Consider the following 26,545-nt stretch of genomic DNA (forward strand, 5'->3'; position numbering starts at 1 on the left):
TGAAAATAATAGAATTTCTGTTTCAACTTAAAGTACACGTAACATTCACTACTGGAAAAGGGGTTAGTAGTGAAGTTTTCATTATAAGTAGTGTTTTGTAACTATATTCAAGCTGTAAATTTCAGATGCAGGTATATATACATAAACCTGCATATCAGTCACATTTCATCCATTTTACTAAGTAAGTATTGATATTGCAAATTAAAAAAAATGAATTCAAATCCTGTCTGTAATTACATTTTATGTTAAACTACTTAACAATGTTTTGATTCAGGATTTTTATTTACCTATATAATATTTATTCCCTATCTAGCTAAGCATATTCATTTTGTGGGCATTGAGACATATGTTCTTTTCAGATTTCAGTGCCATTTCTGTCTTCAAGATATCCCCAAATATCTCATTATTTATACACTTAATATTTGTGAAATTTGAAGGGAAGCCATTTCTTTGTTTCCACATTTGACCTTTCTTATGGGTGCAGGAACCCTCTTATCTCAGTAATTTAGCTCATTTGAAAAAAGAGATTAAGTCTTATCAACTAGCACCAAAGCAGTTCAGAAATTCAGGCCCTTAGATTTTCCTGAACAATTCTGAGGAGGGAAACTAAAGCATTTTCTTTTTAGGTTTAGAAAACATTTACTAAACCTTTTTGTTTTCATCCAATTCACAAAAAAGAAAAAAAAAATAAGATTCTTTGCTTTATTACAAATACATCAGGACCATGTAGGGATTGTCTTTTTGCATATGCTTGGACAATTTGATATGTATTGCTGCAGGTGAGTAAGACCTAACTTACTAAGGATTTGAGTCAGAACATATGTTATGTTTCATACATTAATTTATATCTATTTGTTTTGTTGGCATCTTTCTATGGCTGAGTGGTAAGTGAAAATATGTTTGCGCTAACACATAATATATTCCACTTTCTGGTCATATGCAAACAAAGATGAAAATATTGTCCTGCTTTTTCAAAAGTCAAAAACTCTGTCTTAAGAACATCTCTTTAAACCCCATTCTAAGGGATTCTTACCACATTTTAAGCCAGTTTTTCTTTTTGCCATCAATGTTTCTACTGCTAGGGATTTACAACCCCTAATGCACTAAAGGAAAATTAAATGGTCATTATTAGAAGGCTGGACTCTGTGGCTTGAGTCCTTCTTTCTTACATTTAATATTCTTTCCTGTGCTACTTGTGAGTTTGTAGTTGTGGAAATAGCAAAGGCTATATTCTACATCAATAATTGTGAACAGCAGTACTTGGATTTACCATGGTTCAAGTTCAGTGTATTATATACAGCCTCAGAAAATTCCACTTTTTGATCTTAAACCTGCAGATTGGGAGAACATTAGAGGATAAATAATAAATGAAATTTTATTCAGAACAAAAAATTGCTGTAGGAGAACGAGGACAAAAATATGAAGTTGTAGCCTGTAAAAATTATTTGGCCTTATCTTGATGATGAAAATCTAAACAGTAGGTCTAATTTTATTATACTTGAAGGAAGAGATTCTCCCCACCACCAGATCCTGACTGAAAGAAATATTTGAATCATTCAAATAGCTGTTGTTATTTCTGGGTACTTAGTTTTTACCAACTGCTGCCTGAGGCTCCACATGTATTATTTATTCCATTTCACTATGACTGAGCTCAGTAAAATAAGGTCCATTAAAGATAAGGACTCTGAGAACCACAATGGCTAATTAGTTCAATATGCACAGTTATGGATAGGCCAAGGCACGGCTTTAAACTTAGTACCCTGACCTCAACACAAACACACACTTTTAAACACTGCTTCACTATTTGAAATCTCTATGAAAATGCAGAAATGTGAATTATAAATCTTACCCCATATTGATTCCCTGAAAATTCTAATAATGGTCACCCCCTATTCTTTGTGGAGGAAATTCCATTCAGTGGTGGGCAGAATGTGAAAAGTCTCCCGATTCTTCTTTGTACATGTACAATGGGGTGGCAGATCCTCTCTGGCAGTCAAGGTGGAGAATGTTCTCAGTGGTCCACAATTGTGGTCTTGAACATTGTTTCAGGAAAGGAAAAAGGAAGAAGCAGGTTTCCTCCTTGGTTTCCTACTGGGATTTAAAGAGGCCTCCCTGAAAGGTTATGAACCTACAGAATTGCTCCTCAGTTCTCCCGAGACTTGGGAATTTTCCATAAGCACGATTTGCATGAGGAATTTTGTGTGTTTTTTCAACTGCTTAAGTGTTTATAAAGCTTTGTGTCTACCACCAATTAAAAAACACACAGCCCATTTTTTAATTTCTTTTGGGTTTCCGTGTGTGCATTCACTTTCCTTGATGCTCAGGAATGGAACACTGTGTATGGAATATAGGGCCTGATTGTAAAAGTAGGACAAGATGCCAGGGCACTTTTTAAATTCATGACTGAGATTTGGGACAAGACAACTTCAATCTACCTGGACAAGGTGTGCTGTACTCAGACTGGGGCATGTGCTTGTTAAAGAGACACATTTCTGTACACAGATAGAAATTTTTATGTTAATTAAATTGTGTTTTTTTTTTTTTTTTCTCTCGGAAATTGAATTTGAAATTCTATGACTTTAAAAATAAAGCACAATTTCTGGAGATTAAACTAAATTTCTCTTTTCATTTTATTTGAAAAGAAAGTATGACAGTTTTCTTGAGTCTACAGCCATATCATCCTGATGCTCCTGATCTCATCTGATAGTTCTGTTGAATGAAAAGGATCCAGTTTTTAAAACTGAAGCTTGTATATATACACAATGGAATATTATTCAGTCATAAGGAAGAATAAAATTATGACACATTCAGATAAATGGGTGGAGTTGGAGAATTTCATGCTAAGTAAAATAAGCCAATCCCAAAAAACCAAAGGCCGAATGATTTCTCTGATAAGTGGATGAGGATACATAAAGGGGGGAGGCAAGAATGGAGGAAGGATGGATTGTGTAGAAGAAAATGAGGGGTGGGGAGGGGATAGGGTGAAGTAAAGATAATAGAGTGAGATAAACATCATTACCCTATATACATGTGTATTATGCAAATGGTGTGACTCTACTTCGTGCACAACCAGAGAAATGAAAGTTGTACCCATTTCTGTACAATGAATCAAAATTTTTAAAAAATGAGGGGAAAAGGGAATGCAGCACCTCAGGCCCCTTTTTGGTGGGACCACACTAAAAGATTTGCTTCTCTGGAGAGTCTTTACATGAATATTCTACCTTTAAGAATAGCCTTCTTTCATTTACACTTCAACATCTTCTATTTTTTCTATTTTACCATATTTTGTGAAACAAAATGATACCAGTTCTACTTGTGTGCTTCAACCTAAAATAGAAGAGAGAGTTTAGCACAGAGAAAACATTCCAGAACAAAAATCCAAACTCTTTTTATACGACAAGGAAATCTCTTACACCCTGTCCCACCGTGGCAAAGCCTCACACTGCAACATTCCAGGTGCAGACAACCTAAGTCCAAGAAACCATAGACCATCAAGAACACCACTACCATGTTCAGAACACATACCACTTACCATGGATGCAAACTTCAGGATGAGTCAGCCTGACCAGCTTGCCCTATGCCTATTTGTAAATGATAGTAAGGAAGACATGGGAATATTAAGTAACAATGGGAGGATTAAGAGCCAAAAGAAAAAAAAAATGTTATTTTCATTGAAAGTAAGACAAGGCAGGATAATTGGATAGTGAAATAAGGAAAAAGCCACAAAGCAAGGATGGGAAGAGATCCGTGGTAGAAATAAACTGAATTTTGGGATTGGGGAACACTATAAGATATTGAGCCAAATCATGATTCTATTGGACCTGTGATGTAACACAATATACTTCATAATTAATTTCATTATTTAAACTTAAAATCAACTATCATCTTCCTTCTGGTATCTAGTTTTTTAAAAATATTCACATTTTATATTGGCATTGTGTTTCTGAAAATTATTTTGATAACTATATTAACTATAAGTCGATTACTGTAAACAACTGTTACATAGCCAAGAGTAAACATATTGGAATGAATTTTACCACACCTGGACAGAATCACCATGAAATAGGATACAAAACTAAAAGAAATAACTGTTGTAAAGATGCTTATGCAAAATTCTCTTAAGTAAATTAGAAAGGATTGAAACCTTAGATAGATGTCTTTCAGCATTTGTTTATGCTTCTGCTGAATGTTTTGTTTTCTTTAACTAGGTATCATTACCAGAGTACACAATGAGGGTTTATGATTAAAGTGAAAACATTTGGTCTATTTCAAGTTTATGATGAATCAGAGAGGAATCGGGTGGTCACTGAAAACAGTGCAGAATAATGTATTATTTTATACTATTTCAAAGTTTGGTAAAGTAACTGAGCCAATTAGAGCAGATCTCATTTCTTGAGCTAGTTCTTGGAGGTGAATGACTGCTTAGAGTTTGTAGGGATGAATGTATCTCTGTGTGCCTCAGAAGGACATGATATCTCTACTATAAGAACAGACAGATGATAGAAAGAAAGGGAGAGGTAAAAGACAGGTGTGCTGGTGTGTCTAAACCTTTGTCACACACCTGGTCTGCTGCAGGGTTCTCACATTGTCCAGGTGAAAATTTAGACCCTAATTCTCAGTTCCTCGTGGATTTATAAATAGCAGTGAAATCTTATCTATCTCCTATAACATTTATTCTGGAGAAGAAAAGTATTATCATTAACTCTTTTACTTTGGGTATGGCAAAGGAAAAAAACAGAAAGATTTAGTACTTTTCCCACCATAAACAATAGGTGTTTTACTAGTGTTGATGGGCTAGGAAAACTGAACAATATTACTGTAAATACATTTATTCCAGAAACCACATTGCAACCTCATATCAACCAGCGTTCACTGTGAGACTGACATATAAACTGTATAAATTTGAATGATCTCCTTATAGATACTTGTTGAAATTAGTGTGTTTTAACTTGGGTACAAAAAAACACAAAAATTAAAATACCAAATAAATTGAAATATTTTCTTTTTTTTTAAATTCCTATTTCTCTCTGGTGTCTCTGAACTTCCTCTTTAGCTCTGGGAGGAGTCTGCTCTCTACATTCACAGTTGATCCTGTTTTTTTTTTTTTTGGTTATGCCATACATATGTCAATTCCCTTTGATTGTACTTGAATAAGAAATACTCGTTGTTGAGTCCCACATGAAATCTGCCTCCCCTTACTCTCCAAAGTTGATTGATATGAGGTGGTGCTGACTGAAGAGGAACTCACCTTAGGCAGGCAGCTCTGGGCCATCAGGGTCTACCTGTCATGAAATTCAAGAATGACTAAACCTGTAGAAATGGTAATGGACCCACCTTAAAGAACAAGATTTCAGCAAACAGGAAACCTGCAATCAAAGTTCCACTAATGTTCTTCTAAAGGCCCCTCCTGAGTTCAGGTTGATTTTCCTCCAGCATCACTGTGATTAATGAACTAAGTAAAAATTTCTTATCAATTGAAATACTTTGAATAAGTATCAGTCTCTAAATTCTAAGATGCTTTTGTCATCTGTCCACAAATTTTTTCAAAAATGGAGACAGTGACCAACAAACTAAAAAGTATTTTATCTTTCCATTTAAAAATATTTGACTCTAATTAAGCATAAAAATCAAGAATCCTAATTTATATAAAAGGATGTTGACTTGCCAGCTGGAATAGAGACCTGATAAGATAGTGAAAACATCATCTCTGACCTCACCCTAGTGACATTTCTATAGAATTTTTACCACTGTAGAGATAATTAGAGTTCCATCAATATTTTTGTTATAGGATCATTTGGAATTTGTTACTCATTGTTTTGTTTTCATAAAGTTTGATGATTTTATTTTTTATCAGAAAGCACCACCAAACACTTCCACACTTTCCTAATGGCATTTTTTATTTCCATATTCCTAAAAGTATAAGTCAAAGGATTGAGCAATGGGGTTAGCATGTTGTAAAATATCTTGACCATATTGTCAAAGGAAAAGGCAGATGGAGGCCGTGCATATGTAAATATGCATGGAACAAAGAACAAAACCACAACAACAATGTGAGATCCACAGGTGGACAGAGCTTTCCTCCTTCCTTCAGAATTGAATGTTCTCAGAGAGAGCAAGATGACACCATAGGAGACAAGCAACATGATGAATATTATAAAACAGATAAGCCCACTGTTGGAAACCACAAAAAGTCCAAAGATGTGGGTGTCAGTGCAGGCCAGCTCCAGTAATGAGTACAAGTCCCATAAGAAATGATCAATGATATTAGAGCCACAAAAGGGCAGCTGGAAAGTAAACAGAATCTGAATGATGGAATGCAAGAAGCCTCCTGTCCAGGCCACCCACACCAGAATGCCACAGAGCCTCCAGTTCATGATGGAAAAGTAGTGCAAGGGCCTGCAAATGGCCACATAGTGGTCATAGGCCATGGCTGTGAGGATAATCATCTCTGCTCCAGCAAAGAATTGTTCTGCAAAAAGTTGAATCATGCATCCTTTATAAGAGATGATTTTTCTCTTATAGAGTAAATCCACAATCATCTTTGGGGCCATGGCAGAGGAGAAGCATGCATCCAGGAAAGACAGGAATGCCAAGAAGAAGTACATGGGCGAGCCCAGTAGTGCAGGGCTGCAGACAATGGTCACTACAATTAACATGTTGCCCCCAATAGTCAAATGTAGACCAACAAAAACACACACAAAAAATGCTATTTTCTGAACAGTAGGATTCTGTGAAAGCCCTAGGAGTACAAATTCAGTTATGAAGCTTTGATTGTGCATGATTTCTGGGGAAAAAAGTATTCTAATAAAAGATGTTTCTACTAGAAGATAAGGTATTCTCTTAATCTGCAATTATGATAAGGAAACATTTCCTTCAGACCAGTTTATAATTTTGTGATTCTCAATAGTTTGGTGCACCCATATGAAAAATTATCTTTCATGCTTCTTTTGTCACTGACAACAAAAATTAACTCATTTTCTGAGGGTGGAAGTTGGAGATCAGGCAGACTTAAGGTAGAGATGAATCTTTGAGGACTAAAATACTAGAGTGTCTATAAAAGGGGAATGTAAACATCCACAGGTGGTAGAGAAGATTCGTAGTTTCATCTTGAGTTCCAGGTTTGGTAATTTAATTGTGACTTCCTGAAATTCCTTGTTCAGAAGCATTCTGAAGTTCATCCATGTAATGAGAAAATTTGGACTACAATTGTATTAGTCCAGTTGGCCACTGTCATGGAAGTGGGCAGGGTTGAATAGCAAGCCATTTCTGGTCTAGAGACCTGGAGACTGCTGAAGCTATAAGTAGAAGAAATAAAGTAAATTTTACAGGGCACTTGAAAATCCTGGCTACTCTTCAAAATTTCTTTAAATTTTTCTACTGAATATGCTTTTAAATGATTTGATTCTTCTTCATAAAATACAAGGATCTATGGAAAAGTGCCCAGCTACAGGAACAAGTGTCCATAAAAATTGATTTTTTTAAAAATCATCATTTAAAAATGAGAACAGAAGTTCGTAGAGACAATAATACCTGCTTCTGAGTGTTGACATAGGAAAAATTGAAATAAGGCAAGAAATCATTTAGTATAATTATTTACCACACCGTTTACAATAATTACTTGCTACAGGGGAAAGAATTTCCATATGGAATCCACCCTTGGTCAGCTCCCCCATGGGCCAACACAGGAAGGAGAATGAAGTGAAAGCAACGAGAACCCTGGCTCCAGGCTCTTCACTGGCTCCATGGCAGGCTACCCATCACTTGAAAGTCTGGGGGCCTAAAACTCTTCAGCCTATGGTTTACTAAGCATGTCTGTCAGTAGACTTCTTGTGAGAATCACGTAAAGACTAGATTTAAAAACATTGCTACCTTCAGAACCACTGGGGAGATGATGTGTGGTGAGAATAACCTGCCACAGCCCCTGATCCAGAGCAGAAGCAGCATCATGTTTACTCCTAATTCCAGCCTCACCATATTCTATACTTGTTTTACTCCTCTTCTTGTATAATAGGCCATATATTTTCTTTAGGTATTCACAGTGATAAACATATTTTTAAATGTGTAACACCTTTAAAGTTCCCTGGTAGACATGAATATTTAAATATTTAATAGACCTTGAATTACTGTGGTCTCAGACCCACATACATCTACTCCTGTTCAGATGACCTCATTGTCCAGAGAAAAGCCAAGAGGGTTGGAAGTAGGAAGGAAGGAAATGTTCTATATTAATCTAATCAATATTTCTTCTGCTTCCACTTTCTTTATCCTAGGTGTTCTAAAGTAATACCATTTTAGAATTGAAATATGCATAGAACCTAAACAAACCAACTCTTCCATTAATCAAATAAAGAAATATCTAAAATATTGGTGACGGACTTGGGCAAGGTGGTGCGGGCCTATAATCCCAGCAGCTCAGGAGACTGAGGTTGGAGGATGGAGAGTTCATAGCAAGTCTCAGCAACACCAAGGCTCTAAGCAACTCAGTGAGGCCCCATCTCTAAATAAAATACAGAAAAGGCTGGGGATGTGGCTCAGTGGTTGAATGCCCTGAGTTCAATCCCCCATACCACCCCACTCCCGAAAATAATGGCAATGAAAACCATAGTGTGCTCATGGTTCATGATTTCATATCTTCTAAAGGAAATTGTCTTAAATTCAATGAGTTATTTTGGATTGACTCCTAGAACAGAAAAATAACAACACTAGAAAAATCACTTAAATATAAATAAAATTGGTATTTAGTTTAGAGTAATGAATCCATATTTATTTCATCATGTTGGTGGATGTACCTATGATGATAATAGGATATATTGAGTGAGAGGTGTGCAGGGAGTTTCTATACTATCTAAGCAAGTTTTCTCTTCATCTGAATTTATCCCAAATAAAAATTCAATTAAATAACTTCATTTTCTGCTACCAAAATGCTGGCAATTTTAAATTCATCATCTAATAGACCAGTGTCCTTGAATGATTACCTTGCTCCTCTCTCCTATACTGTACAGCAGCAGTAGTACCACTGACCCAGTTGTCTGACCTGCAAGAATGAAGTGCACAGTCATTACGAAGAGTTTTATTAAAAATGCATCAGAAGGAAGGTAGGAAATGTCAATGCTGACATTATTTTTTAAGCAGTAAAACAAACACAAAAAACCTGGAAATCAAAGCAGCAAAAGAATAAAATATGCATCTTAAATATCAGGCAGTTAATTAGTAACACCTATTGCAATTGCAATGAAACTGGTTCATTCACGTAATCCTTTTCACAAGATGTTGGTAAATACTTACAGAATCATAATCTTTGTACCAGTAACCAATCTTAAAACTTTATTCTAAAATTTAAATGACATGAAAAAGCCTTATTATAGAAGACAATGCATTCTCATTTGAAACAGTGAAGCATCTAAAATAGAAGAGTAAGATGTTTATGCAAATCAGATGATTATACATTAATTTAACCTGATGCTATGAATAAGCTGTAATAAATAATATGAGGATTGAAAAGGTGAAGCATTTTGCATTATACTGTGTATGTGTGTGCGTTTGTGTGTGTGTGTGTGTGTGTGTGTGTGTGTGTGTGTTATTGGGGATTGAACCCAGGGACATTTTACCACTGAGTCACATCCCCAATTTTATTTATTTATCTTTGTTCGTTTGTTCATTTACTTTGAGGCAGTCTTGCTAAGTTGCCCACACTATTTTTAAATATGTGATCTTCTTGCCTCAGTCTCCCTAGTCTCTTGATTACAGGTGTGTGCCTTTGTGCCTAGCACAAAAGAAAACATAATAATTTTTTCCATTTGTACAGATATTTTCAATATAATTTTACAATCTGTAAAAGAAATATATAAAATTGATAGGGAGTTTAAATTTAAATACAAATTGGTTACTATTTGAAGAATATTTAAAATTGCACATACATTTAAAACAGCACAAGGTTCTTTATTAAACAGTTCAGAAAGGGTATTAGTTTGAAACTAATTTGTTTATAAAGGTAAAACTAACAACCTAAAATTACAAAGAATTTTATATTATATGTTAAATTATCGTTAACTTTGTTTGGTTAAGGAAATGAACAGAGACCTCACAGAGGAAGATCTACAAGCAATCAAAACGCTTGAAAAATCAAAAATATTTGAAAAAATGTTCAACATCTCTAGTGATATAAGAAATGCAAATCAAAACTACCCTAAGATTCCATCTCACCCCAATTAGAACGGTGATAATCAAGAATATAAGCAACGATAGGTGTTGGCGAGGATGTGGGAAAAAAAGGTACACTTATACATTGCTGATGGGGCTGCAAATTAGTGTAGCCACTGTGAAAAGCAGTGAAGCCACTCTAAAAAGCAGTGTAGACATTCCTTAGAAAACTTGGAATGAAACCACCATTTGACTCAGCTAACCCACTCCTTGGCCTATACCCAAAAGACTTAAAATCAGCATACTACAGTGATGCATCAATGTTTATAGCTGCTCAATTCACAATAGCCAGATTGTGAAACCAACTTAGATACCCTTCAATAGATGAATGGATAAAGAAATTGTGGAATATATACACAATGGAATATTATCTAGTCATAAAGAAGAATAAAATTATGGCATTTGCAGACAAATGGATGAAGGTGGGAAATATTATACTAAGAGAGATAAGCCAACCTCAAAAAACCAAAGGACGAATGATCTCGCTGATAAGTGAATGATGATACATAATGGGAGGTGGGAAGGAGGCAAGAATGGAGGAAGGATGAACTATATAGAGGAAAAAGTGGGATGTGAGGGGTAGGGTGAAGGAAAAATAACAGAATGAGTCAAAAATCATTACCCTATATAAATGTATGATTACACAAATGGTACGCCTCTGCTTCATGTACAAACAGAGAAACAAGTTGTACCCCATTTGTTTATAATAAAAAAAGAAAAATGGGAGGGAACCTAAACTTGGGAAGACTAGGGTTGTTAAAAATAGAATATAGGTCGGTTGCAGTCGAAGAGCGAGCTGGCAGGTGAGTCAGGTCACCTGCACCACAGAGGTAGCAGGCGGGCACCCAACCCGCCTACCTTGCGGAGCTAGGCAAACAGCAGCCAACCCACCCAACCACCAGGCCAAGCACAGACACCATCTCTGAGCGACCCTGCCTGACCACCACGCCAAGATCTGTTGCTATCGCTGAGCAAGCCGGCAGATGAGCCAGCCCGCCTGCATCACGGAGCTAGCCTGAGGCTTCTTTATAGGCTGGTGCAGGCATTTCAAATTATTTCTGAGGTGCGACCATCATCATTGGAAGACCAGCTCCCTTCCTGAGACACCTACAGGAGGCTAGAGGACCTTTGACAAGACCCAGGAGTCAAGAAGAGGTATTGAGAGACTAGGGACCAACTCAGAGCCACCTGCTGACTCTCTCCCACTGGTCAGACTCCTCAGATGGGGCAGTGGTCCCAAAACACAGGGAACTTCGTGGAGTAAAGTGGCCCAGTGAGACTCCCCCGCTGAAGCTGTGAACCCAGTCAACCAGGAGCATTGCAGAGGAGGGTCACACAGAGAGAGGCTTCCACTCAGAGTGAGGGTCTGAGGCCCAGGCAGTAACTCTGGTCCCCAGAGAATGTAGCAGAGGAGGGCTGCTCAAAGAGGGAGTCCCTCACAGGGACAGGCTCCCCAAGCAAGGTGGTAAATCAAGACCCCTGGGAACATCACAGAGGAGGGTTTCCCAGTCCAAGTGGTAGTTCTGGACTGAAGGGAACTGCTCAGAGGACAGCTGCCCAGCAAAACTTCCCCACCAGGTTAATCTGCCCCACTTGGTGAGGCTTTACCAACAGGGTAGTAGAACCAGAGACACAGGCCCAGATCAGACATGATCCAATCTGCAGTCTAGTCCCCTTTTGACTGACCATGAATCAACAAGTGGAGGCACCTTGGCCACTGAGAGGGAATATACCCCACCTGAAGGCAACCACCCCTAAAGGAGCAACTTCCTAGTGGACCACCCCATTGTCAAGTTCCTCCAAGACTTCAGGCTACTGAAGTCTAAGAGGTGAGCTACTGGAAATCTACAGAGACAATATTAGTCAATAGAGAAAATCTGCAATATCTCAGAGTTTCACTATTAGAGGAGAAGATACCTGAGCAATATGAGAAAACAAGGGAAGAAAATGTCCCAAACAAACCTAGAAACTGTATCAATAAAACACAATGACAGCATGGCAGAAGAAATGATGGAAAGGGAATTCAGAATGTACATAATTAAAACAATCAGGAAAGCAAATGAGGAGATGAAAGAGCAAATGCAGGCATTGAATGATGAGATGAAAGAGGAAATGCAGGCATTAAATGATCGCACCAATTGACAGTTAAAAGAGCAAATATAGGAAGCAAAAGATCATTTCAATAAAGAGTTACTAATATTGAAAAAAAAAAAAAACAAACAGAAATCCTTGAAATGAAGGAAACAATAAACCAAGTTAAAAACTCCATAGAAAGCATAACCAATAGGTTAGAACACCTGGAAGACAGAATTTCAGACATTGAAGAAAAAATATTTAATCTTGAAAACAAAGTTGACCAAACAGCGAAGATGGAAAGAAATCACAAACAGAATCTATAAGAAATATGGAATATCATGAAAAGGCCAAATTTAAGAATTATTGGGTTTGAGGAAGGCTTAGAAAACTAACAAAGGAATGAACAATGTATTCAATGAAATAATATCAGAAAATTTCCCAAATCTGAGGAATGAAATGGAAAATCAAGTGCAAGAGGCTTATAGGACTCCAAATACACAATATTACAACAGAACCACAATAAGGCACATTATAATGAAAATACCTGACATACAAAATAAAGACAGAATATTAAAGGTTGTGAGAGAAAAAAAATCAAATTACATTCAGGGAGAAACCAATAAGGATATCAGCAGATTTTTCAATCCAGATCCTAAAAGCTAGAAGGGCCTGGAACAACATTTTTCAAGCCCTGAAAGAAAACGTATGCCAACCAAGAATCTCATACCCAGAAAAACTTACCTTCAGATTTGATGATGAAATAAAATCCTTCCATGACAAACAAAAGCTAAAAGAATTTACAAAAAGAAAGCTGGCATTACAGAACATTCTCAGCAAAATATTCCATGAGGAAGAGATGAAAAACAACGATGTAAATCAGCAAAGGGAGGAACTACCCTGAAGGAACAGCCAAATAAAGGAGAAATCAAGTCGTGTCAAAAAAAAAAAAATGAGCCAAATGACTGGGAATACAAATCATATCACAATAATAACCCTGAATGTTAATGGCCTGAACTCATCAATCAAAAGACATAGACTGGCAGATTGGATTAAAAAAAAAAAAATCCAACAATTTGCTACAAGAGACTCATCTCATAGAAAGAGATTCCCACAGACTAAAGGTGAAAGGATTAGAAAAAACATAATATGCACATGGACAGAGCAAAAAAGTTGGAGTATCCATTCTCATATCAGATAATGTGGACTTCAAGTTAAAGATAGTCAGAAGGGATAAAGAAGGACATTTCATACTGCTTAAGGGAAGCATAAATCAGCAAGACATAACAATCATAAATATCTATGCCCCAAATCATGGCTCATTCATGTACATCAAACAAATCCTTCTCAATGCCAGAAATCAAATAGACCACAACACAATAATAATAGGTGATTTTAACACACCTCTCTCACCACTGGACAGATCCTCCAATCAAAAATTGAACAAAAATCCATAGACTTCAATAACACAATCAATAATTTAGAATCAACAGACATTTACAGAATATACCATCCAACAAAGAGTGGATACACTTTCTTCTCAGCAGCACATTAATCCTTCTCTAATATTGACCATATTCTATGCCACAAAGCTAATGTTAGCAAGTACAAGAAAGATAGAGATACTACCTCATATTTTATCAGATCATAATGGATTGAAATTATAAATAAATGACAGAATAAAAATCAAAAACTACTCCAACACCTGGAGATTAAATTATATGCTATTGTATGATGAATGGATAACTGAAGACATCAGGAAGGAAATTAAAAAATTCTTAGAGATAAATGAGAACAAGGAAAACATCATATCAAAATATCTTGGACACTATAAAAGCAGTACTTAGAGGAAAATTTATTTCATGGACTGCATTCAATAAAAGAAGAAAAAATCAACAAATTAATGACCTATCACTGCAGCTCAAAGTCCTAGAAAAAGAACAGAGCAACACCAAAAGTAGTAGAAGACAGAAAATAGTTAAAATCAGAGCTGAAATCAACAAAATTGAAACAAAAGAAACTATTGAAAAATTGACAAAATAAAGAGTTGGTTCTTTAAAAAAATAAACAAAATTGATAAACCCTTAGCCATACTAACAAAGAGAAGGAGAGAGAAAATCCAGATTACTAAAATTCTGAATGAAAAAGGAAATATCACACAGATACGATTGAAATACAAAACATAATTAGAAGCTATTTTGAAAATCTATACTCCAACAAAATAGAAAATCTTGAAGACATCAACAGGTTTCAAGAGACATATGAATTACCTAAACTGAACCAGAAGGACAAACGCATTTTAAAAAATGAATTTCAAGTAATGAAATGGAAGAAGTCACTAAAAGCCTACCAACAAAGAAAAGTCCGGGACCAGATAAGCTCTCAGCCGAGTTCTACAAAACCTTTAAAGAGAGCTCATTCCAATACTTCTCAAAGTATTTCATGAAATAGAAGAGGAGGGAACCCTCCCAAACTCATTCTATGAAGCCAATATCACCCTCATACCTAAACCAGACAGAGACATATCTAGGAAAGAAAATTTCAAGCCAATATCCTTAATGAACATTGATGCAAAAATTCTCAACAAAATCATAGCAAATCACATACAAAAATATATTAAAAAGATAGTGCACCACAATCAAGTGGGTTTTATCCCAGGGATGCAAGGTTGGTTCAACATCACAAAATCAATAAATGTAATTCACCATATCAACAGACTTAAAGTAAAAAATCACATGATTATTTTAATAGATGCAGAAAAATCATTTGATAAAATACAGTTTCCCTTCATGTTCAAAACACTAGAAAAAATAGGGATAGTGGGAACATTCCTTAACATTATAAAGGCCATCTACGCTAAACTGATGGCCAATATCATTCTAAATGGTGAAAAACTAAAAGCATTCCCCCTAAAAACTGGAATAAGGCAGGGATGCCCTCTTTCACCACTTCTATTCAACATTGTTCTCAAAACTCTAGCCAGAGCAATTAGACACACCAAGGAAATTAAAGGATGTGAATAGGAAAAGAAGAAGTCAAAATATTCCTATTTGCTGATGACATGATTATATATTTAGAGGAACCTGGGAATTCCACCAGAAAACTTTTAGAACTCATAAGTGAATTCAGTAAAGTAGTGGGATATAAGATCAATGCACATAAATCTAAGGCATTTCTATACATAAGTGATGAATCTGCAGAAAGAGAAATTATGAAAACTACCTCATTCACAATAGCTTTGAAAAAAATAAAATACTTGGGTATCCGTCTAACAAAAGTGGTGAAAGACCTCTACAATGAGAACTACAGAACAGTAAAGAAAGAAATTAAAGGAAACCTTAGAAGATGGAAAGATCTCCCATGTTCTTGGATAGGCAGAATTAATATTGTCAAAATGGCCATATTACCAAAAGGGCTATACAGATTCAATGCAGTTTCACTTAAAATCCCAATGACATATCTCACAGAAATAGAACAAGCAATCATGAAATTCATTTGGAAGAAAAAGAAACCCAGAATAGCTAAAGCAATTCTTAACAGGAAGAGTGAAGCAGGGTGTATCACAATACCAGACCTTTGACTATATTACAAAGCAATAGTAGCAAAAACAGCACGGTATTGGCACCAAAGTAGACAGGTAGATCAATGGTACAGAATAGAGGACACGGACACAAACCCCAATAAATACAATTTTCTTATACTAAACAAAGTTGCCAAAAATATGCCATGGAGAAAAGATAGCCTCTTCAACAAATGGTGCTGGGAAAACTGGAAATCCATATGCAACAGAATGAAACTAAACCCCTATCTCTCACCCTGCACAAAAATCAACTCACAATGGATGAAGGACCTTGAAATCAGACCAGAGACCCTGCATATTATAGAAGAAAATTAGGTCCTAATTTTGAACATGTGGGCTTAGGATCAGACTTCCTTAACAGTACTCCCATTGCATAAGAAATAAAAGCAAGGATCAATAACTGTGATAGATTCAAACTAAATAGCTTTCTCTCAGCAAAGGAAACTATCAGTAATGTGAAGAGAAAGTCTACAGAGTGGTAGAAAATCTTTGCCACTCATACTTCAAATAGAGGACTAATCTCAGGAATCTATAAAGAACTCAAAAAACTCTACACCAAGAATACAAATAACCCAATGAACAAATATGCTAAGGAAATGAACAGACATTTCACTGAAGAAGATCTACAAGCAATCAACAGGTGTATGAAAAAATGTTCAACATCTTTATTAATAAGAGAAATGCAAATCAAAAGTATCCTAAGATTACATCTCATCCCAATTAAAATGGCAATTATCAAGAATACTAGCAACAATAGGTGTTGGGGAGGATGTGGAGAAAAAGGTACACTCATACATTGCTGGTGGGGCTGCAAATTAGTGTAGCCACTCTGGAAAACAGTGTGGAGATTCCTTAGAAAACTTGATATGGACACACCATTTGACCCAGCTATCCCACTCCTTGGCCTATATCCAAAGGACTTAAAATCAGCATACTATAGAGATACAGCCACAACAATGTTCATAGCTGCTCAATTCACAATCAGCAGATTGTGGAACCAATCTAGATGCCCTTAAATTGATGAATGGATAAAGAAACTGTCATATATATATATGTCATGTATATATATATACAATGGAATATTACTCAACCATAAAAAATAATAAAATTATAGCATTTGCAGGCAAATGGATGAGACTGTAGAATATCATGCTAAGTGAGATAAGCCAAACTCAAAAAACAAAGGATGAATGATCTTGCTGATAAGCTGATGATGACTCATAATAGGGGTGGGAGGGGGCAAGAATGGAGGAAGGAGGGACGGTATAGAAGGTTAAGAGTGGTGGGAGGGGTGGGGGGAAGGAAAAAATAACAGAATGAAGCAAAAATTATTACCTAGGTAAATGTATGATTACACAAATGGTATGCCTCTACTTCCATGTACAAACAGAGAAACAAGATGTATCCCATTTGTTTACAATAAAAATGAATTAAAAAAAATAGAATTTAATTTAAAAGTTTTTCCGCTCACTTTTGGGGAAGGTGAGTCAGTACAAAATATACCCATGTGAGGTCCTGGAGGCATATCACTCACTGTTAGACAGGACACTGTGGTATCTTGTTTTTTAAGAAGTGGATTCTGCTGTCATGTGTAACTAAAATAACCAATAAATAAAATAAAATAACATAAACTAAAATAAAATGATGCATTGGGTTTCCTGTGCCCAATGGATTGGAGTCATCTGGGAACCAAGACTACATCGACTTTTTAAGGAATATATGCTGCTTGGAATGCAATCTAGTGAGTACCAGGGCCCCTTACTTCACCCATAGTTTCCTCATGGCACTCTTCACTTCTGCATTCCTCATGGTTTAAATCAAGGGATTTAATATTGGTTCAACAACGGTAAAGGACACAGCCATCGCCTTGTCTATGGGATAAGTGACCACAGGCCTCACATACAAGAAAATACATGGCACAAAGAACAACACCACAACCGTGAGGTGGGAGATACACGTGGAGAGGGCTTTATGGCTCCCTTCAGAGCTGTAAGACCTCAGGGAGCAGAGGATGACCACGTAGGAGGCAAGCAGGATGAGGAAGATGGTCACACACATCACCCCACTGTTGAGGATGACTAGAAGACCAAGGACATGGGTATTCATGCAGGCCACCTCCAACAGTGGAAACAAGTCACACATAAAGTGATCGATGATATTGGGACCACAGAAGGGTATTCTGTACATGAAGAGAAGCTGTATTGTTGCGTGCATGGATCCACCCACCCAGGCCCCTCCCACCATCAGGCAGCACACTTGAGGACTCATGATGCTGCTGTAGTGCAGGGGCTTGCAGATGGCCACGTAGCAGTCACAGGCCATCATGGTAAGCAGGATGATCCCCACACCACCAAAGAAATGCTCTGCGAAGAGCTGGGTCATGTAGCCCTCGAGGGAGATGGCCGTACTCTCAGAGAGGGAGTCCACCATCAACTTGGCAATGACGGAAAAGTAGGTGACATCCATGAGGGATAAGGAAGCAAGGAAAAAGTACATGGGAGACTTCAGACTCTGACTTGCACTTATGGTCACCATGATGAGTAGGTTTCCCAGTACTGTGACCACATACATGATTAGAAACAAACCAGAGAGCATTTTCCTCAGCTCTGGATGCTTTGTAATGCCCAAAAGGATGGATTCAGTGACGTTGTTTGGATTCTCCATTGAATGTGGACTGAGGACAGCATGTCACTCTGCACTGGAAAATCTGCAGAAGGATTATCATTTTTAATTATCAACCACTAGGTCGTGCTGTCCCAGACCCTCCTAACCTGCCTTTGTCTCCAGCTGCTATCACAGAATCCAGCTAACAATCCAAGTCTGACAGCAGCTTGACCCTACTGATCCCTCAGCACCTCCTCCTCCCACCGGCACAACTCTTTGCTCTCTGTCCCACTGCTTGTGCCTGAGACACTTAAGAAACTGCTTCATTGTGGTGCACATACCTACTCCTGTGGTATGCAGACATCAACACCCTTGGGGAATCCACTGACCATGGGTCCATAGGAGCCAAGGGATAAATGGAACCAGCTTAACATTCTTTTATTTCCCTCATTCTCTCCTGTGTTTCCATTCAGTTTTCCAAAATAAACCTGTTTTGTTTTTGTTTTTGTTGTTTTTTAGACTACCATGCTAGGTTACTTCCTGTCATTTCTCACACCCAAGATCTTAGAAAAATATGATTTTTCCATTGATTTATTCCATATACTTATTGAACACTTAGAATGTTCTAGTTGAAGTACTCTGAGATAGGTCATAGCTAAAGGACTCTCTATTTATTATGGATTACATTGTTTCCATCTATATGTCTACCTCCTAAAATTGAATAATGGATAATAATATTATTATTATTGTATAACACTGATATTCAACTAGTCCTTACCATGTGTCAATACCTTGTGAAATAGTTTCCAGTTGAAATTTATGTTCAAACACAACTTTGTTTGTATTGTGAAACATTGTTTATCTAGCCCCTGAAATTATCGGACTTACTATAAGAACTAAACAACATTTTGAAATAGATAACATAAGTCAAAATTTCCTGATTATAATTGTCAAGTAGTCCTATTCATGTATGGAAGAGTCTGGGAAAATCCCTGTAGAAACATCATTTGTCTCTTCAAGTTCCCAAACTTATATCCATAAAGGACATCAAACCATCTCCCTGACTGCATGGCTTATCTTCCTCTAAGCATCTCCCTCACCCATGTGTCAACTTCCTTGGAATTGAATCACTATTCATTCCTGGAGTTCAGTGCATCCCAGTTTTGATGATGATCATACATGGGTGGGAATGAGAGGGCCAGATGGCTTTTCCCTGACACAAAAGGAATAAAGAGAGTGTGCGTATTCTGGGAAGTGGAGGCCAAGCAGAGCTAAAGGGAGGAAGGTAACCCCAAAATAAACAAGGAGACAGACCTGAGAACAATCTTCACGACACAGACAGAGACCCGGGCCATGTTTTGATGTTTTGCATGCCACCAGCAAGAAGTGTTGTGACAAGAATGGCAGAGAGGGTAAAACCCAAGATATCTGGAACCTCTCTTAGCTTTGCTGAGTCTCATTTTTCTCTTGTACAAAATGTATTCAGTCTGAACTAATAATACCTGCTGCTGCATTAAGAGATATAAAATGTGTAAAGGAACTAACAATGCACATGCCTCCCAGCAGGCTTAACTATAGTTCACTTACTCTCCTCATTAAATAATGGCTAATATTTTCATTGAATTAAACATTGAGTTTAAAGCAAGAATCCTTAAATATAAACTTCCAATGCAGTTTCTCTTAAAAGATTTTAGAAGAAAACCTACATATTTCTTTTTAGGTTATTTTATTTTCAAGCACTAGAAATAATCATATGCAGTGTCTGCATGAGAGATTCTTAGTAATGGATGCCAAGGATCATCTTAACAGTCCCTAAAATATTTACAAACCAGTAAGACCATCTACTAGGATGTCAGGATTACTTAGATATTTTCCTTACAAGTTTGCTGTTGAAAATTTATAATTTCATTAAACTCAATCCTCCACTGAGCAGTTGATGTAACCTCAAAGACATAATCCTTGGCCTTAGTTTCCCCCTTCAAACATTCTCTTTTAATTTGGAGTACAAATGAAAATTTTCTCACTACTGTCCCCATCCTTATTCTTGGATTACCTTTATCTCCTGTCTATCATAAGACAAAGTGAATCACAAATTATTCAGTCTGGAGTCTATAGAAATAATTATTTTTCACCAGCAATGAAAACTTATCATTTTTACTAGATCAGGGGCTGACTACATCAGCTTCCAGGCCTATACATTGTTGGGAAAAGGTTCTATTTCTTATGAATTTTAGACATTCATGCATAAGTCAGAACATACAGTCCCCCTACCCCCCAACAAAATGGGAGTTATACATCTGAATTTACTGCATGTTGAAATTAAAGGAGAAAAAGCTGCAGGTGACCAGTGAGTCTGAGAAAGGAAACATTTGTTAGAAGAAACACAAGTGGACAGTTAAAATCAGAAGCTTTGATTTACAAAGATATTATGGTAACGTAGAATGACCTGATATTTTCTGAATATAAGATAAATATATTTATGACACATATCACATCCAACAGCTTTACAAACTCATACCTTTTTAGTAAGAGTAAATAAAAGAATGTTTACACTTGTTGCTGCAAATGACTCCTAAAGTATTGGTAAGAAAAAAAAAATCCTTGATATTCAAGAAAAACTGAGCCATGAGAATATCTAAGAAAAGAAGAAGAAATTAAGAGTATTTTCAAAAATTCTGACTTATTCTGACAGGAAAAGAAACAGAGACAGATCAGGAATCATTTCTTGTTAGGATATGAATTGTTCCTTTCATCCTTTTATGGGTCTCTTTCTTTATTTTGTGTATTCAGGTTGCAAAAAAAAAAGCAAAATTAAGAAAATCAACAATGATTCTTTCACTCCTCAACTGTCAACACTTCATATGTTCATCTAAGGATTTCCTTTACCACAAAAGGCCAAGCAAATCTTTTTTTTTTTTAAAGCTCTGAGACCAATTTGCAGAAACCCTTCTATAGAAAGCCAATTTCACACAAATAACCCATGTATGAAGAATATAATAAATTCTCCCTGAAACTGTGGAGAAACACACTCCAGAATCATCAAACCAAAGATTTACAGTTCTTTCCATTGAAGATCCAGAACCTTTGCATGTGAACATTGCAGCTTTAGTAAAACACATTAAACACTACTAAAAGCACCATAGCAAAAGTCTAACTAACCACTATTAAGTAACCAATAAATGTTAGTTTTTTGAGGGAGCCCTTTTGTGTTTTTCCAGTGATATGTAAAATGTGCTACTCCTCTTGCACTGTGTGTGCAGTAGGTTTGATCTTCCATATTTAGGGTAGTGATCACTTGGCACGATAAATGGACTACATAACTCTTTTCTTCAACAAACTCCTTATGGCACTTTTCACCTCTGTGTTTCTCACTGTGTAAATTATAGGATTCAGCATGGGAGTGAGGATTGCAAAGAACACAACCACCAATTTGTCCACTGGGTAGGTGGCCACAGGATGCATGTAGGTAAAAATGCAAGGCACAAAAAAAAGAACTACAACTGTGAAGTGGGAGCCACAGGTTGAGAGTGCTTTGCACCATCCTTCAGAGCCTTGGGATTTCAGGGAGCTCAGGATGACCATGTAGGAGATGAGAAGCATGGAGAAAATGAGCAAGCACATCGCTCCACTGTTGGCTGCCACCACCAAGCCTGTAGGTGTCTCTACAGGCCAGTTTTAATAATGGGAAGAGATCACACATGATGTGGTCAATGACATTGGGACCACAAAAGGGCAGGCTATCATGAAGAGAATTTGCACAGTTGTGTGCAGGATCCCTCCAATCCAGGATACCACCACCAGGAGGCGGTAGAGTCCCTGCCTCATGATGGTCATGTAGTGCAGGGGCTTGCAGATGGCCACATAGCAGTCATAGGCCATGACAATGAGGAGGATGATCTCTGAGCCTCCCAGGAAGTGCTCCACAAAGAGCTGAGTCAGACAGCCACACACAGTGATAGTCCTCCTCTGGTAGAGCAGGTCGACGATCATTTTAGGGGTGGTGACAGAGGTGTAAGAGGCGTCTATGAAGGACAGGTAGGTGAGAAAGAAGTACATAGGAGCGGAAAGCGTGGGGCTGAGGGAAATGGTGGTGATGATGAACAGATTGGCCAGCACAGTAAAGACAAATATCAACAAAAAGATGATGAAGAGCAGTCTCTGCAGGTGTGGATTCTGTGTGAGCCCCAGGAGAACAAATTCAGTCACGTTATTGGGAGGCATGAGGTTATCCTTGCAGGAAGTAATGCCTTCCTGGGGCCTGAATTACCTGCAAAAAACGATAAAGAAAGATAGCCAACTAGTTATAAATGTATTGCATGCTGAGTGTCATAGTATGGAGATGGGGCAGTCATTGCTACTGCGGAGCATATCCTTGCCCACAGTCCCCCACCCTAGTAACTGCCTCAGTTATTCTTCTTCACTCTCCTCCATGATGCTTTCCTCTCCTCAGATACCTACATGTTACCTATAGCCTCCGTGGGTTGACAGTTATTGTGTAATTTACTGAGAAAACACTGAGCTATACACACAAGCTCTTGATTCCCGTTTCCAGCTCCATGTGATCCTGCTAATAATCCCAGTGCCCTCTGCCTTTGAGTCCCCTCTGCATCTGTGAAATCACAAATTATAACTTTGGGATGTATTTTGTAAGCTGTAAAGTGCTGCACACTGATAAAGACTATTCTTTCTTCCAAAATTTACATTTGAACCCACTGCTTTACCCATGAAAGGACATGGACAATACATATCTGCAGTGAGCAGGCAGATAGGAAATATACATAAATTACAGGAGACTCACCTCTCTGGCACCTACCATAGCAATATGCTATTTTTGTCTCTTTTCTTGGTGTACTTAGTACAGGGTCTGGCACAGTGTCTTCAACATCAGGTACCTGTGAGGTAATGAATAAATGTACAGTGAATTCCCTCACTTCCTACATTTCCATATGTGATGATACACAAGCTTCTGTGGCCATAAACCAAGAACTCAAGTATCCCTGTCTTCCCAATCTGCTTCTCCACATCATCTACTTATGAAAAATATAAACTTCTCAAACATAAACTTCAGTTCAGTTTCTGGCATAATTTTATGTAATGTTATTGGGGAAGTTGACTTTCAAGATAATAATAATGTTGGTTAATTAAAAGTACTCCTTTAAAATTATGCTATACATATAATTTAATATAATTACTTTCATTAAATTTATATTTCAAATATACTGGAACCAAAAAAAGCCTTTTGAATTGGATTTCAGTTTATTACAATCTACTAAGCCAAAAGAAAACCTTATTACAAAGTTCTTAAAAAAGAAATTTAATGTGGAAACTAGAAAGTGATGGTCAGATGGATAGATAAAGTACTATGCCTCAGCACACACCTATAAATACAAATACATGATTCATAATAACTGCAAGTAACTATTATACTCAGCTCCACAAATATTCACTGGATACCTGTTATACATATTAATGTATTTTTGTGGATACAAATTATACAATCATCGCTACCAAAATCCTTTAGTGATCCCTCCCCTGGTTTTTTCACTACACAGCAGCAGCTCATCCATTCATGAGCTGGATGATATCCTCTACTTCTCTGTTTCTGCAATGCACAGTCTCATGTCTTCATCTTCCCACAGCATCCATCATGCATAACTCGTGGTTAAAGAATATTTCACCATGAACAGAATGGGGAAAAATCATCCCAATTTGGAGACATAAATTCCCCAATGTATTGAACAGAAAAAAATAAATAAATATAACCAAATATATTCTGAGAAAAGCAAACATTTCTTTCCCTTTCAAAGTTAAGCAGATAAAGTACTCTCTATCTTAATTTTAAAAAAATTGTGTACATAAAGGAAAAGGAAATTGAGCACTTTCATTGTATTCCACTATTCTGAGGTCTAATTGGTAGATATGAAGAGTATGGTGTACGTAAAATGAGAAACAATCAATAATAAAAGTGACTGAGAAATAACGCTGAAGAAATAGAAATCATTTTGTCTTTTCTCTTTGACTTCACACTAACCTTTCTGGAAATAAACCATCTAGGGAAATATTTTTAGAAGTGGAGAATTCTTAGGTAAAACACATTCAGCACAATTACAAAAACCATGAAAGATTGGAAACTGCAGGTCCAACGTTAGGTAAGTTTATGAGTATAATATAGTGCATCCCATAATGGGTAGTTGTTAACAGAGATATTTAAAATTTGTATAATTTCATAATTTTTATGTTGTAATAATGGGTAAAATTAAGAATGCAAATTTTAATTTCTACTATAATTCTTATTAATTTTAATATTTGCATCTAAAAAGAAAAAAAGACCCAAAATATTTTTACTTCTAAATTGATAGGATTATAGTTGATTCAATCTTTTTTTTTTTTTGGTGGTGCTGGGGATTGAACTCAGGGTCTTGTGCATGCAAGGCAAGCATTCTCCCAACTGAGCCATATCCCCAGCCCCTCAATCTTTCTTGGTGACTGACATGCCAAAGAAGAGATTAAAAACTCAGCATGGTAGAGATGAGAGGTTGTTATATGATTTTTAAGGTGCATTAAATCCTGTGAATCTGTAATTACATGGTTTCTCATCTATCTCCTATCATCTTGTCTGACATAGCTCCATGGCCAGGGCCCCAAGCAGGTGCTAGTTCACCAAGAAGTAGAGTGAGGGTAAAAATGCCATGTAGCTCAGCCACAGTGAGCCCTTGTTGATTTATAAGTGCACCTCTGGATGGTGCCTTTCTCTGGAGCCTTAGCAAGAGCTGCCACATATCCTGTTTGTACACACTTTCTGTGACCTATCTTAGCTGTGGCTAATTAGACCTCAGGGGTGTTTCACGCCATTAGCAGAACTTGCCAAAACCCAATTATTTCACCTTAACTGAACATTAGAGGACTTTCACAGCACTCATGTTTAATTGTTAACTTTTTCCTTAAATCCACACGAAGACAAATCCCTCTGTCAAGAAAAAACACAGCAAAAATGAGTCTGTCATTACAGAATTTGGATATTTGATAATATAGGAACTTAGTATATTACTATGGAGTTTGAATATTTGGTGTGCTATAAATTGAACATTTGAGTAGGTAACTCTGATGTCTTAAATTTTATTATAATATTGTCTTTATCAACCGATTCTTCATTGTTATACTTTTTATTTTTGCAGTGCTGGGAATAGAACCCCAGCTTTGAACATGCTAGAAAAGGGCTCTACCACTGAGCTACACTCCCAGAACTGTGACCCATGTCATAAGAACAGCACTTCACAGCAGGTACAATTCATAGTACTTCTTCAAAGCAGTCGTTTCTAATGCCAACTCTGTAACTAGATTAATGTTATAATGAAAATAATTGCATTCACAAATTATATTTAGACTTGTAAAATACATTTTTTCAACTATTTAAATTTAATCTAATAAAATCCCTCTGGAATAGACAAAAGGCATCCTGCCTAATAGCATGGAAAACTAAGTCAAGGAATCAAAACATCACCTCTCAAGGTAACACAAAAGCATCGGGCCAGGGTCTTTATTTATAGATTGTTTTGCTTTGTAACTAATGTGTGATAACACTTTTATGCTGCCAACAGTTGTGAGGTCTATTGGAATCATCCACTAATATTCAAAATTATTTTTAAGAACAAACTGAATTAAATTAAAAGCAGGAATATTCCTATATAGAACTATATTCACTCATCATGTTCAAATATATTTTCTAAAATAAGAAAAATAAATTGTACATACCTCTGAATTGGCACAAATGTCATCACTGTGAGCAGTGTGTATCAGCATAGAAAAACAGTTTCAGAAAACTGAAACCAAATGATCAAACCTAGTTTGACCAGATACTTGAATTATTATAGTGCTATTACATTTGTGATAGAAGGTGACAAAGAAATTTGAATGAGGGATTGGAACTGTGAAAATAACTATAATGAATATGTATTTTGCTAAAGTTTCATTTGTGAAAAGTTCTTCAATTTTTCATTCAGTTCTGGAATAAACGCACAATCTCAGAATAGAGAAGGAGCACATACTTAAGTTTCTCATGTCCAATCTAATAAAGATTAAAACCCATTC

General features: G+C 36.7%; 2 protein-coding genes and 1 pseudogene across 2 annotated transcripts; all 3 read right to left on the reverse strand.

Moving 5' to 3' along the window:
- Positions 1 to 5,840: 5,840 nt before the first annotated feature.
- Positions 5,841 to 6,779, reverse strand: LOC124960574 (olfactory receptor 4C15-like). The gene has a single exon (XM_047519428.1). The coding sequence runs from the start codon at positions 6,777 to 6,779 to the stop codon at positions 5,841 to 5,843; it is 939 nt and encodes a 312-aa protein (XP_047375384.1).
- A 10,886-nt stretch (positions 6,780 to 17,665) lies between these two features.
- Positions 17,666 to 18,517, reverse strand: LOC124958035 (olfactory receptor 4C6-like). The gene has a single exon (XM_047515701.1). It carries the CDS (start codon positions 18,515 to 18,517, stop codon positions 17,666 to 17,668), a length of 852 nt encoding a protein of 283 aa, XP_047371657.1.
- Positions 18,518 to 21,769: 3,252 nt separating this feature from the next.
- Positions 21,770 to 22,678, reverse strand: LOC124959427 (olfactory receptor 140-like; annotated as a pseudogene).
- Positions 22,679 to 26,545: the final 3,867 nt, after the last annotated feature.

Source organism: Sciurus carolinensis, chromosome 11 (genome assembly GCF_902686445.1).
Source record: "Sciurus carolinensis chromosome 11, mSciCar1.2, whole genome shotgun sequence".
NCBI classification, from domain to species: Eukaryota; Metazoa; Chordata; class Mammalia; order Rodentia; family Sciuridae; genus Sciurus; species Sciurus carolinensis.